At 37.6% G+C, this 13,921-nt stretch overlaps 1 protein-coding gene across 1 annotated transcript in view; it reads right to left on the minus strand.

Annotated features, from left to right (window-relative positions):
* Nucleotides 1–7,933: 7,933 nt before the first annotated feature.
* The window catches only part of SERPINI1 (serpin peptidase inhibitor, clade I (neuroserpin), member 1), a 24,490-nt gene continuing 18,502 nt past the window's right edge, over nt 7,934–13,921 (minus strand). Inside the window, exons 6-8 of the mRNA XM_009702839.1 lie at nt 11,895–11,981; nt 10,525–10,614; nt 7,934–8,706 (exon numbers count right to left, since the gene is read on the minus strand). Of these exons, the coding sequence (XP_009701141.1) occupies nt 8,630–8,706; nt 10,525–10,614; nt 11,895–11,981 (254 nt within the window). The 3' untranslated portion in view covers nt 7,934–8,629. The remainder of the gene's footprint in view (nt 8,707–10,524; nt 10,615–11,894; nt 11,982–13,921) is intronic.

Below are 13,921 nucleotides of genomic sequence, written 5' to 3' on the forward strand. Positions count from 1 at the left end.
TGCACAATAGCCTTGCCCCACTCAAAGCAAAATTTTAACCTGCAAGGTTCTAGGTAAGTTCTGAGATTGAGGACAGGAGTAAAAACTGTGATTTTATACTGCTCTGTCAACTGTATTGGGGAAAACCAAGTCCTAACTGCTGTATCTGTGCAGGTTTAGATAGTGTTACAGCAGCTTAAGTCACCAGCAGCACTATTGCCATACTTACAGTGGTACAAAAGTACAACATTGTCACAGATACCCCTTAGTTTATCAGAAAATTGTGTCTTCCCTGTATCTGTGCTGAATGTGAACACACCTGCAAAATTAATAATCTCCAAGCTTCATTTAAAAATTTTGTACAGAAACTCTAAAAAATAAGCAGGGCTTTACAGCACTGAAAGAGATACAAATGTAAAACATGTTTTCCACTTGAAAACCTTTGTCTATGGAGTTGTCAGGATGCATTTCCTGGGGAAAAGGCAAAGACTTCGATCCGCCTTTTTCTTGAATGCTGTTCAGATTATCATGCTTACAATGAAGGGTGGAAAATGGGCTGCCAGACGGTTAATGGTCCTTCTGAAAAATAGCCTTCTATGTTGCTTTTTGGAAGTCACTTGTCATGGAACGATCATAATATAATCTCTCTACTCTTGTCATTCATAGAAGGAAGCATATTTTAAGCAGGTGTTATCAAGGCTAAGAGAGCCTGAATTAACTTGTCTTAAAGATACTTCTTAGTGCACTGCCAATAAATCTACTAACAAGTTGCTGTATCTATAAAATACATGCAAAGTAATACAGAGGCAGCACATAAGGGAATGGGTTCTGCCGGCTCCTCAAGTGGAGGTTGAGGGTCCTCTTCAGGGCCCTCTGTGTTGACAGCGGCTGCGTGGCTGGTGAGCTTTGCTGCTGCCCCTCGTGTTAAACACTGATACCCCTTTATTTCCCCAGGATTCTCTGCCTTCATCTGTCTACTTATATTTACCTTGTGAATTCTCTGTGCAATGGTTGTAGGCAGAGGAATATGCTGTCAACAGTTTCAAGAGACCTGAATTCATCTCATTTAACTTCAGGGACCTAAAGACAGGAACCCAGCCAAGCTAGTTCTGCTGCCCCTCGTGTTAAACACTGATACCCCTTTATTTCCCCAGGATTCTCTGCCTTCATCTGTCTACTTATATTTACCTTGTGAATTCTCTGTGCAATGGTTGTAGGCAGAGGAATATGCTGTCAACAGTTTCAAGAGACCTGAATTCATCTCATTTAACTTCAGGGACCTAAAGACAGGAACCCAGCCAAGCTAGTTACTGAGAAAGGGAAAGGGGCAAACAACCTTTTTATTCCATTATAGGCATCCTGCATCAAGGAAAAGTCCTCCAGCCTCTAAACCAAGAGGCGTAGAGTGGCTTCATTATTTTGTACTGCATTATCTTATGGTTTCGTGCAAAGACACTTAGGTTAGGTTTTGCTTACTTACTCTAACACGATAGTAAAATAGTAACAGTATTTGTGATTCTCACAGCATGTCTACATTTAATGGACTGCACGCACATGTGTACACACACAAAACACAACTTTATAAATTCTACACCTTGCGTGCTTATGGTCTTGACATTTTTTTTCCCAGAAAAACTGCAATTAGAAGTCTATTTCATCTTTTAGGTAAGTCGCCTGAAATAATTTTTGCAAATTGTGCAAAAATTGAGTTCTTACTAATCACACAAAATCACAGGTATGTCAGTTCCCACTTGGTTCTTTGTACTCATGCTTCCGAGCATAGGCTAAGAGAAATCTGCTCATGGCCCAAAACTGACTGAAACTAATGGCAACCTTTTTTTTTGATGCACTACAAAGAGATTTGGAACAGGATCCAGATGACTTTGATTAAATTTAGCTTTATCTGATGATGCTCTTTGCTACGGGTGTTTCGGACACTATGTGATCGTTTGCTTGATTTAAACATCTAAAGTTATGGAACCAGACATTCCCTAATTTCTGCTCAGAGGTAACTGCACTTTCTCCCTTAGGATGGCTTATGCCTACCTTGTTGTAATCATCATAGTGAAGAGGAAGAATGGGTAACGTCCTCGGCTTTTCTAAGTGCTCGATACAAGGCAAGCTATTTTACTCATGGTTCCAAGCTCTCTATCCCACATGCGTTATGATTCAAAAGGTCAGTAATCAAGAGATCACCTCCTCAGAACACTTTGTTCCATAGATGTATACACATTAAACTCAGAATGACACTGAAAAATAAATGAAGTATTCAAGGTTAGCCTATTCAACTTGCACTCTATGAAGCTGTAGCAGTAAGACTAGCTCTGAAATATTGTGACAATTTGCAAATAACTTCTGTTCAAAAAATCTGAAGTGAACTTACAAACTGTAGCACATTCTCTCTGATTCTCTTTTTCTTTAGACCAAGGAGAAAATTTTGTACAGGAAAAATCAATGGAGACACATATGTAAAACAGGCAGCAGCAACATTAGAATCGGCCTTTTCTACCTCTCTGTGGGTTTCACTGAGGGCTATAATAGCAGCTCAGCTGATGAAGACAGATCCTTGGTTCAGAGTTGGCAGGAAAGTTTTACACGGTCCTGCTCCTGGAAAACAACAGACTGTCACCACACACTGGTAATTCCAAGCTGCAACCTGACCCAACAAGAACGTTTCCCAGAACAGCCAATGAATTTTAAGACCAGTATTTCTCCTGTAATAAACTTGAGAAATTTTATTAATTCCTGTCAAACTATACCAACTGTTCTAGCTGTTACCTTTAGAAATATGCCATTTACAAAGTATATTGACAATGACAAAAGCCTCAAATAAATTGTTTTTTTTGTATCAGACACTTGGTGACTGGTAAGATTTAGCATTGTCCATTGACCATGATCCTTACAGGTGTCAGGGCAATATGGACTTCTTGATGTCTTTTATTTCTTAGCATGTTTTGACATATTTCTTTCATTCTGTTCAGGCAATGCTTTCATACAGTTACCGCTTGTAAGCATTCCAGACTGCAAGTTGCTTGGTTTTAAACCATGACTCTTAACAAATATATGTAAATAGAGCAAAAATGTTAAACTATGATTGGGTCTAAACTCTTTTGGTAACATTAAAATACTTGAAGGAATGGTTGAAGCCTATCTAAACAAATTGTTCTTAAAGAAAAACCAGGATTTTTCCATGGCCAGTTCCAATCACTTAATGAGAGCACAAAAGACACGATTTAGACACAACCCAGATTTCCTCTGTATGTTTTTTTCTTCCTTACTTAAAAGCACTTCTACACAAATACAAAATCATTTTTCTGGAGGAATTCTTCCCTCTGTCCAAAAGATGACTCTTCCACAGGGAATATCTGTGTTTATGAGAGAGACAGTAAAACAACTTGTTATCAGTAAAGCCTGGGTCATATCTGAAATATCATTCATATTGTGATTCAGTGGGGCTGGAAAGATAAAAACTCAGGCAACAGGCTAAATTCCCTAGCTGCAGGAACAATTTCAATCTTTTTCCTCAGCCAGGTCCTAGTAGACCTAGAATTTTACTACCACTATCTGCCAGAGTAGTTTCCAGAACAGAGTGTTGCAAACACATCATTAAGAAAAAAAAAAAAACCAAAACTTTCAGGCTATTTGATCACAGTTGAAAGCCGAGAGTGCTGTGAAGACTTTTGCATACCATGTTTTTTAGGAACAGCTGCCAACATTTTGAGCTTTGCTGTGCTTCGTTTGGAGTTGCACCTATCTGAGAATGATTAGCTGCCTGACTTCCAGGCACAGCCATTAACGGAGTTTGGAGGCTGCATTTGTAAGGTGTTTTGAAAAAGTCTGAACAATTTATAAAATAGCAAGTGGAGCTGAGACTTATCTATTGTTTGGACAATACATTTATTTTTACCACTTTTCTCCATTTACCTGCCTGTCACAGTGACTGTGAGTAAGTCTGATATCTTTCATTAGCCTTAGAGCCTTGACTATCACACTGTGCTATTGTGTATAAACTGCAATTTAAACCTCATTTTATTACATGACTTTTGTCTATGTTTTTATTCAGTTTGCCTAATGCCTAGAGCAATTGGTCCATGACTCAGGCTTCCAATTAGTACTGTGAAATGAAAAACATTCATGTGGATGTTGTTGTAAGAGCAGTACTGTATAGAAAAATGTCATTTGAGAAGCTCTGGTAGATGAGGGTAACAGATATGTAGTGTTGTTCATGAGTTTTACAGTACCAACTACGTTTGTGTATTGCGATTGGTTTCTCATGTGTAATTTCGTTTTATAGCCCTTAACCAATGCCAGCTGGAAGCTGAAGACAAGCTACTGAACCAATTAACAAAGGTCCCCAGAAAGCAGGCAGGGTCTTCATTCTGTCTGGACCCCTGTAACCACTGCAGCTTGATCTAAAATCCTTGGGGACTGCAGACAGTTTTACAAGCTAAATTAATCTACAATTTCTCATCAGCTGTGGCAGTAGATGTAGAGTAGCTCACAAGGGAAGTCGACTCACTTTTTGCTGGTATTATCCGAGTCACTAAGGTCCTGTTTTTCTCCTCCCTAGCATTAGCTTTTATGGGCAAGCCATCCATCTCTCTTTAATCCATGTATTTCCATTTTCCACTGTAGGGACAAAAGCAAAGTTTGCCCATTAAAAGAGACAGAAACAACTTGAGAACTAGCTTGTACGCCTTCTTGTCTTTTTTAGAAAATCCTCGTAGGAACAATATTGCCTCCTCCCCAGGAAGAGAGGAGAACAGCTGACAGTGGTGTAACCTGACTGTAAAAGGGGAGAACACGCTGAGAATCTGCTCACACAGAAATTCTAGTGACTGTATGTAAGGCAGCAAGGGAGGGGGGAAATAAAAGGGGTAAGCAAAAGAAAACAACAGAATAATAGGGCCAGCATATCATATGACTTCAACCCTAGTTATTTCGCTCTTGTAGTCAAGAAAATATGCCTCCTATTGCAGCACTGACACTCAAATAACCACAGTACAGCTCTACTGCTGTTCATGAGGATGGGCTGAAAGAACAAACTTTTTCTTTTACTTCACCCCACACAATGCAATCATGCAGGCTATGAGCTGGACAAAAAAATCCCCTATGAGCAATGAACTTAATCCAGTAGTCTGTTATCAAGAAGCAGACAGAGAAAAGTTTGTAATATGAAGCAGCTTTTTTGGGGGTTTGTTCCCCCTGCTCCCGATTGTTAATCTCAGACACCTGAGTCTAATTATGCTCTCAAACTCAAGCAGCTCTCATTGATTTTGCCAAGACCTACATATACTTGAGTGCCATTCAGGATATTCAGCTTTCCAACACTCCTGCAGGATTACTGTCAACAGGAAAGTACTTCTCAGCTTCTTAGCATAGAGTGACATCTTGTGGTTTCTTCTTTTGTCTATCATTGAAAAAATAAAAATTAGCCACAAAAGCTTCAACTAAATTTTTTTGTTGTTGTTTCCGGTATAACACCAAGATCTTATTTCATTTGAGGAATATCATGTACTTGATTCACAGAAACCGATATAACAATCTACTTTGCCACCACCAAGGCTTGTCAAAGGATAGTGAAAATTAGCGTTTGGAACAGCAGCAAAAATCTTCCAATTCATACAACAAGACAAATTTTTGTTTGAATGTAGCACTAATCTAGGAAAACTGTTTGTTGCTCGAGGTCATGTACAAGTGGGATCTTACTAGGTAAATAAGTCAGTCTCCGGTGGTAGCACCACCACTAAAAAGATTCATAGGGAAAGTACACTTTCAAACTGCAGCTCTGAAAAGCATTTTCACCAGGACTCCAATACATGTATGCAAGAGAGAAGATCATAGCATTAGGCAACTGCATCTCATGCTTAAACTCCATCTGCATCACAAAAGGATGTTGGTAGACAGTGTCACATCATGGGTCACTTACACAGCACAATTATAGAAGTTTCAGTAATTTATTTTCTGATATATCCTCCAACACAAAATACATTTTTTTTTTAATTTTAAGACTACAACACCTAAACTTACATGTAGGCCACTATTGACAAATTCCCCTTACCAAAAAAAAAAAATCCAAACAAAAAGACAAAATTTTGCTAGTTCTGTCTCAAAAAAGCAATAGCATCTTCGAAAGGAACATTATACAAAATCTAGATTAAAAACCACAATGGAATAGTATTCATATACCTCAATAAATTGGTAACAACATTTAAGATATTATCACTACTGAAAAATGTATTGTTTGAGAGCTGTTCTCATTGCGGTCTACAACTAACATCTTTGCATAATTTGGTAATAAATCAATTCATGTTGTTGAAAACCAGATAATTCTCAATTTTCAAGAAATATGAAATGGCTATTTTGCATCTGTAAGGCCTAGGAAAGTATCAAGTGAAATAACTAGTGTTTGCATTTCTGTTTCTGCTGGTTTTCCTAAATGCCCATTTAGGCAGTCCTCAGAATCAGATTTGGAGTATGCGATTCTGCATCAATTCCACTTATACCTATGCTCAGTCTAACTGCTAGGGAAGTCTGTACACTTGCCTGATATCCTCTATAAATACTTCTGACTGGCAGCTGTCCTTCTGTAATTCCATAGTTTTAGTTCAAATCTATCTTTAGTCCTTCCCTTGGTAAGAAGAATCTATGCTGCAAGGAACTAATGCAAAGAAAACACAAAATTGGTCAGGAAGAACTTTCGATGGACTGAAAATAAACACGATTAAGGGTTGTCATCTGCTTGTGACATCACTACATCTTTCCAAATCAGAATGAACACCTCAAAAATTTGTCTAAAAATCAGGCTCCCATAAGGTCAAAACTACAAGAGTTCCTTAGCATACGGGTCACTTTTACAGAAATTAGATGATGTTCATAGAATCATTTAAACATGAAGAACCAGCCTTTGTGTAACCCTGTGTCAAAGGAGCTGGATTTACCTGCAGTGAGACTGGTTCTATATCACAGTAAAATTAGCCCCTGGCTCCTTCGTATAAGCTCCCTTTTTTTCCCCTCCCAAGTATAACTTTTTTAGCTATACAGAACTAAAATTACAATTTTTGTGTAAATTTGAATACAAAAAACTGTTTTACCAAGTCCAGATTATAATATGCCAAGGGTAATAAGCAACAGCAATACACTAAGGAGTTCCATTTTTCTTCTGTGCAACAGAACTAAATAGTTCAAGGACGTAGGGCTAGAAATGTGTTCAAATGCCCTTTCTCTGAGTGAGCATAACCTGCCTCCATGGAGAACATCCATCACTTTGCAGTTTGACCTTCATGATTTGCACCAGCAGTATAAAAAAAAAGTGAACAACGTGTCAGATTTTGGAAGTTCTTGCATGAATAACTTTGTGAGCAACATCTATGCTGTTTTGAAGTGAACGTATGCCAGAGAAGCCTATATCTAAAGTACAGCCGATATGCATTTGTTCCCATAGAATTCAAAAGACAAAACTCCTATTGACTGAGAAGAAACCCACTTACTATCCAAAAGTTTGTATTTATGATCTGTTTCAAAGGAGCTCCTCCCTTCTTTTCTCCTACTTTCTTACCTTTTTAATAACTTCTGTTTTTTTAATATTTTGCACAACGAGGGAGGAAATAATTATATGCCTTTCTGGTGACAACTGGTAAGTCTCCCCTTGCAAATGGAAACAGCAACCAATTCCCCTGCTAATATTTACCTGTGGTATGTGTCATTCTCTCTGTCAGTTTATTCCCAGTAAAACGTTAGGGAATAAAAAGGATTATGTTGTTCCTTTAGTCATTTATTTATGAATAGAACATTTTTAGACACTTCAAATTGGTGGTGTTTTTTTCTTTTTTTTTTTTTTTAATTTTTCTTCTTTCTTTCATTCTAGATCCCTGAAGTGAGATACTGCAAAGTTTAGGTTAAAGCAGAACAACTACTTTGGGGGAGAAAAATGTGTCCACATGAATGACATTAATATTCAGCTATTTTACTTCAGTAACATACATAGCTATTCTACACTGACTAGTCTCAAATATTCATGCAATCAAATTTTATTGGCATTAACAGTTATGGAGGGTCAATTGCAGAGTCACATGCAGGAGCATTCATAAAAGCAACATTTTAGAAACACATGTGCGAGAGTTCACACAAAGTCTACCACAGTTATCTTATAGAATAAAATCCACTAGGCTTAATTTGTTCCATTAACTTTGATGAGACAGCGTATCACAGTCTGTTTACTACTTTTACAGGAACAGGAAGAGATCACATTTTCCAGATGTAGTTCTTCAACTCTATAAATTATCATCAAGGTTTGCCATTTGCATTATTCAGAGCTGCACACATTCCGCTCCTGTCTCATTGATCAAGTCAGTCTTTGGACTGTAAGAAAATTATGAATAATGGATTTGCATTTTTTTTGCTTTACAATTCACTAGAACAAGAAACAGTTGTTGACATGTACACAATTTTATTTTAAGGACACAGCAATCACAACAACAGAAACAGAACCATTACTTTAATACTGTAAGCTTTCCTCTGGAAACTGACTTGCACACAGTTAGATCTGAAAGCATTTTAAACAGTATCTTGGGGGAAAACACAGCAAACCTGAAATATATTAACTTCAAACTTTATGTGCTTATCTCCTTTTTTTGGTAGCTGGTGGTAGTTAAAGCTCTTCAAAATCATGGCCACTTGTATTCATTGCTTCAGGGTGCATTACCCTTCCCATGAATAACACAGTACCTGTGGAAAAAGTGGGAAGGGAGGAAGGGAAAAGGAAAAGTTGAGGTTGTAAGATGATAAATACTGATAATAAGTTCTAGAGCATGTGGTGCACAATTTTTATAGCAACACATGTCTCAGAGGACTTGGTAACCATGAAAGGCAATGGATCAATAGCCCTAGAGAAGAGGACCTCTTTGTATTCAGAACTGATACAGTACAGATAAGAACAGTGAATTCTTCTGCACTTCAGTGCCCCTCTGCTTATTCTAAAGGCTTGATTGAAAACCCAACCGAAATCAACACAAAGGTTCACTTTCATTTCAATGGTTCTGATGACGGCCCATAAAGTACTGCCGCTGATGTCAAGTGGTTATGACACAGTACTCGTTTCTAGGCTGGGGGGCTCCAAAGATGGCGGCTAACCTTGACTGAAGTGTGAACACCTAATCAGAGTAACCTTCATCATCACTTCTGACCATCACAGGCCTGAGCTGCTAGACAATGTTCCTTATAGAATCAAAAGTGAGCGCAAGAAGCTCAACACCAATCAGTTAATTATTAATACATAGATATTTTGAGTTCACAGATTTACTCCACATTAGAGCATGCAACCCACAACAAGGAATTCTCTACATGAATACTGCTCCCCTACGCTATTTAATCACCATTTACATCTTTCGCATTTTACACATTTCTATCTAACCTGTTTAAACACAGTAAGCAATCACGAGCACTTACGGTATTCTTGAGAAGGGTAACCATTACAGATTTTTTTTCCAAAAGGTTTCTAACCTTAGATTTCTACAATAGTAATGAGCTTTCAGGCTTTAACTATAGTTGTTGGCACTTCCTCTTTCTACATGCAACAAGGCCTGTGCAACGTTAAGAACTGCCCCAAAGCTACCAAGCTCTACTCTGTTCTGATTTAAATTTTTCTTTTTGGGGAGATTTTTGTATATTGAGTAGGGAAAAAGGGCAGAGACCCTCCTCCAGATACATTTTTGTCTAATTATATGTTTACAACAGCAAGAATACTCAGCTTAGTTTTGGTAAAAAAAAAAACCACAAAACTAAACAAAACCAAAACCAAAGAGTTGGTACCTTGCACACAAGTGACCCTACCTAGCTAGACTGTAAGCATTACTGCAATCTAAATGGTTTAATAAACATTGATACCCAAGCTAGAGATCTCAAATACAGAAAAAAACCTGTCAAACTGATCCTACCAGAGTTTGCTTGTAGAACATGTACGATACTGCAACACACAGACCCTTATGATAGTCCGTGGGTGCATAGTAATGTTCTGTCATCCAGTCACATTCACATCATTAAGACAAATTATAAATATGAAACTAAGGAGTTACTTAATCATCGCCCATTTTGCTACTAAGTGCTGTTCTCACTCCTTGGTGGCCACAGCACTTCAAGAGCACAACAGAATTATTCATAGCTGTAATATCTGTCCATTATGCAAATCATTTGGTACCGGGAACATATCTCACTAGTCTTACTACAGCCAAGCTCTTACGGGATGCAATGATTATGGATATTCAGGGCAGTAACACTGTGTTCTCTAAAGAAAAATGGTGAATTTTTCTTCCCTGGGGTTTTTAATCATGTAATTGTGAATATTTTTCAGCATTATGTCATATTTTGGTGTCTTAGAGAAACAGTAAGGGGACATAGAAAAGGTGAGTCTTTCAATATTAGGTATTCTAAGACAAATTAAGGAAAATTCATAATACAAATCTAGTTCACTGATCAAGATACGCAATCTTCTTTTGTATACTTGATGATATACCATGAAAAATGTGGAAGAGTCTGCAATATTCTCACCTGTTCTTCTGTTTCTGACCAAAAAGAAGAAGGGATGGTCAACTATAACTTGAGGATACAGCACTGCCATTCTGCTAATGGCAATCATTCCTAAAGGAAAAAGAACACAGGCAACTTGTTAAATATCACTACACATTCTCCTGCTCTTCATGAGTGACACTCATGAAGCTCATGAGCAGGCACTTAAGTCCCACACTCTCAGCACTAAGCGTCACCAAGAAATATCATGAAAAATCTAACTGAAAATGAAAGAGACCTACAGAGTAATTGCATGTCTATTTATGCTTTAAGAATGATTAACAATGGAGAGTTAAATTAACAATTTCCCAGGCTGAGGGAGCAGCTTACAAATTTTAAGATCCAGAACAATCTTAAGAGGAGCTGTGACTCCTGCTCACTTGTAGAAAGAAAATGCATTAGACAGCACTGCTGACCTGTTTTAAACAGCTCCAACCTTGCAGTTGATAGTTAAAGGTAATGCTTAATAACTACAGAATATGCAACAACTAAATGGGCTGGTCTTGTGGCGTTTAGCTTGAGTCTTTAAATAACGCAGAGATTGAAAGTAAAATTAACCAGGAATCAGGCAGAATTTGGGTCTTTGTTATTTTTATTTGGACATGTATGGATTTCTCCAGGACTTTTTTATTATTTCCCAGTGTTTCATTTACTTTTACAGTTTCACTACACTGTTAAAGATTCATACATGCCAGTCGTCTCTGTTCATATTAAAGTTACAAAACAACCCAGTTACTCATATTCATGACCAGGGAAGTAATCCTTCCTCTTCTCAAAGTATAGTACAAGTGGAGGCAATTAGAAATCACCTAATGATACATATTGGCAACTAATGTAACTTATTTTCAGAAAAAGCATGGGATAACCAAGTAAACCAGTCACCTGGCCTCCTGGCATTAACAGGGGCCAGCTAAGTTTTTGCATTTAGCACTTCCCATCTTGCATCTCTGTATACCAGTTTACGAAAAGGCAAATGCAAAAACTCTCAGCTCCTTCTAACTAATCTGGATCAATCAAATGTCTCTGACCATGTCAATTAGCAGATAAAAAATTATGAATGCTGAAGTTCCATAAAGAAAATATAAATTGCAGTCTGTACCCTCCTGACAATCAGAAGCAAAATACGGACAAGAGGTTTCCCACAGGATGCTCAAAATTCTTTCTGAAACACATCGTGTTAAAAAATGCTAATACTTTTCATTTCCAGAATTCTCTTCTGAAAAGCATGCTTGCTATGCTGTGTTTTCATGCTACATGCTATTTAGCTTTCCTGGCTGTACAACAAGTCAGTTTTAAAAAATTAATTAACACACAATAAACATTCGATTTAGTTCTGCTTTTCAGTTAGGTACCTGAGGCAGCAGCAGCTTCTGATCCTTCCTCATTAACTTCTAGAAATGCCTTGTGAAGTGCCTTAGCAAGGTAAAGTTCCTTGTTATCTGGAGAGCAAAAGGAAATATATTTCAAGTAGCTCAACAGTATTTTAAAAAAACCGAAACACTGCCAAAACCCCCAACACTATTATCCACCTTCTACACCAAGTAGGGAAGGATAAGAGCTCTGTGCATAGCAGGTGCATCAAAATACCTTCTGCCAATACCTTTAATAGCATCATTTACCTCGCTTAAATTTCTAGTGGTCTCCTACACTATGGATATTAAAATAGCTCAGCATTGCCTAGAGCACCAGTATACCAGACAGAATAAAAGACAATCTTGAACACAAGATTTTAACTGCAACTATTGGGAAAAAGGATTATGACATTATGTGGCAAACACTTACACAAAGAATTTTATTTCTGCATTAGGTGCAATATAAAATTCCTACAGGAAAATTAGGTATTTTCTTTCTTCTTGTCATTATATTTAAAAGAAGCTGAAGATAAATATTTATTGCAAGAACCACGATGGAACTAGTTTTTTTTTCAGTCTTGCTTGTTTCCATCCTTCTTTGTCAGTACTTCAATTTCAGTCCAAGCCTACTCCTGCTTAAGTCAGTGGATGTTTCATTACTTTTCTTCAGTGGATAAATGATCAGACCTATTGGAATACTCTGCACCTTGCAGGAAGCGAGACACGTAACACCATTTAATCTGTTTGACTAAGTTTCATCAGTAAGACATAACAAGGATTAGATGCACATTTATTGTACCTGCCTAAAATCCACAGTAATGACAGAGCACGACTGGCAGTTAGGAAAGGAATAAAAGCTTTCTTAACAGAGAGATACAGAACCATGAAAATCTAATCTAACCACCCCAGTGAGACAGCTATACCATTTTGCATTTCTGATCCTTCGTAAAATGCTCAACACCAAAACCCTGGCTGAAGCCTGACTAAGGAGGGAAAGCTTGGAACTATTCATTCAATTGTTAAACATTCATTCTGGCTCTCACAACAATAGCTACTAGTTCTAATACTAATGCAAGCCAAAACTACAAGAGACAGCAGTTTAAAATGTCTCTCCTCAGTAGATCTCATTACTGCTACATACACTCAGAACTGACTTAAACCTCCTAGCTCAGCTGCTTAACTTAAATCTCACCAACAAAAGCCCCAAATCATTCTCTTCGAGATTGTGTGTAGTAAAACATACACTAGATTGCTAAATATTGTACTAGTTCTAGGCTTCAGTTCCAAGCCTTCAGTAATGCTATCTTGAAAACCAGGATAAAGTTTCCACCGTGTTACTTTAAAACATGGGGCATGCAGCATCTACTTATCTTGAACATTAAGCACAATTCTCACAGCTTTTGTGTGCTTAACTGTTAACAGAAAGGCCACCTGAAAACACAAGGTGGTTGCATTCCCACACTAACATCACCCTTAAGCCTCAAGCATTACCTATTAAAAAAAAAAATCACAAGCTAACTAAATACCACAATTGGGTGTTAAATAGTCATCTCCTAAATCTTCCATTCCATTATGGTCCCATTAAGACTCAAGTTTTCCAAAAAATATTTTAGAACACTGGCTGTGCAAGAACATTTACATGGGTGATAATGGATAGATACCCAAGGCAAAAAGGGTGAAAGATCCATGCACATCAGTGCATTCCTGTTGTTATGCATGTGCTGCCTTTGTAAACATTTCAGTTAACAGGATTCTTGGTAAATTTATTGGTCAGTTCTGCAAATTCTACCTTCCAGGCAGCTGTATTTTGCTATCCTTGCTCGAGTCCATTTCAAAGCTCTATTGAGCATTTGAGCTGTACTGCACATACCAAAAGAAAACAATAACTTTGCAGCCTTTATAGAAAAAGGCTGGTTTGGAGTTCCTTGTCTTAAACTCAAATAATTTTTTATGTTTAATTACAGACAAAGAAATGCCCACTTAGCCTAATCATGTATTTCAATCATTTTGACCTTTTTTTTTTTTTT

The sequence above is a fragment of the Cariama cristata genome, unplaced genomic scaffold (assembly GCF_000690535.1).
Source record: "Cariama cristata isolate BGI_N322 unplaced genomic scaffold, ASM69053v1 scaffold4516, whole genome shotgun sequence".
Lineage (NCBI taxonomy): Eukaryota > Metazoa > Chordata > Aves > Cariamiformes > Cariamidae > Cariama > Cariama cristata.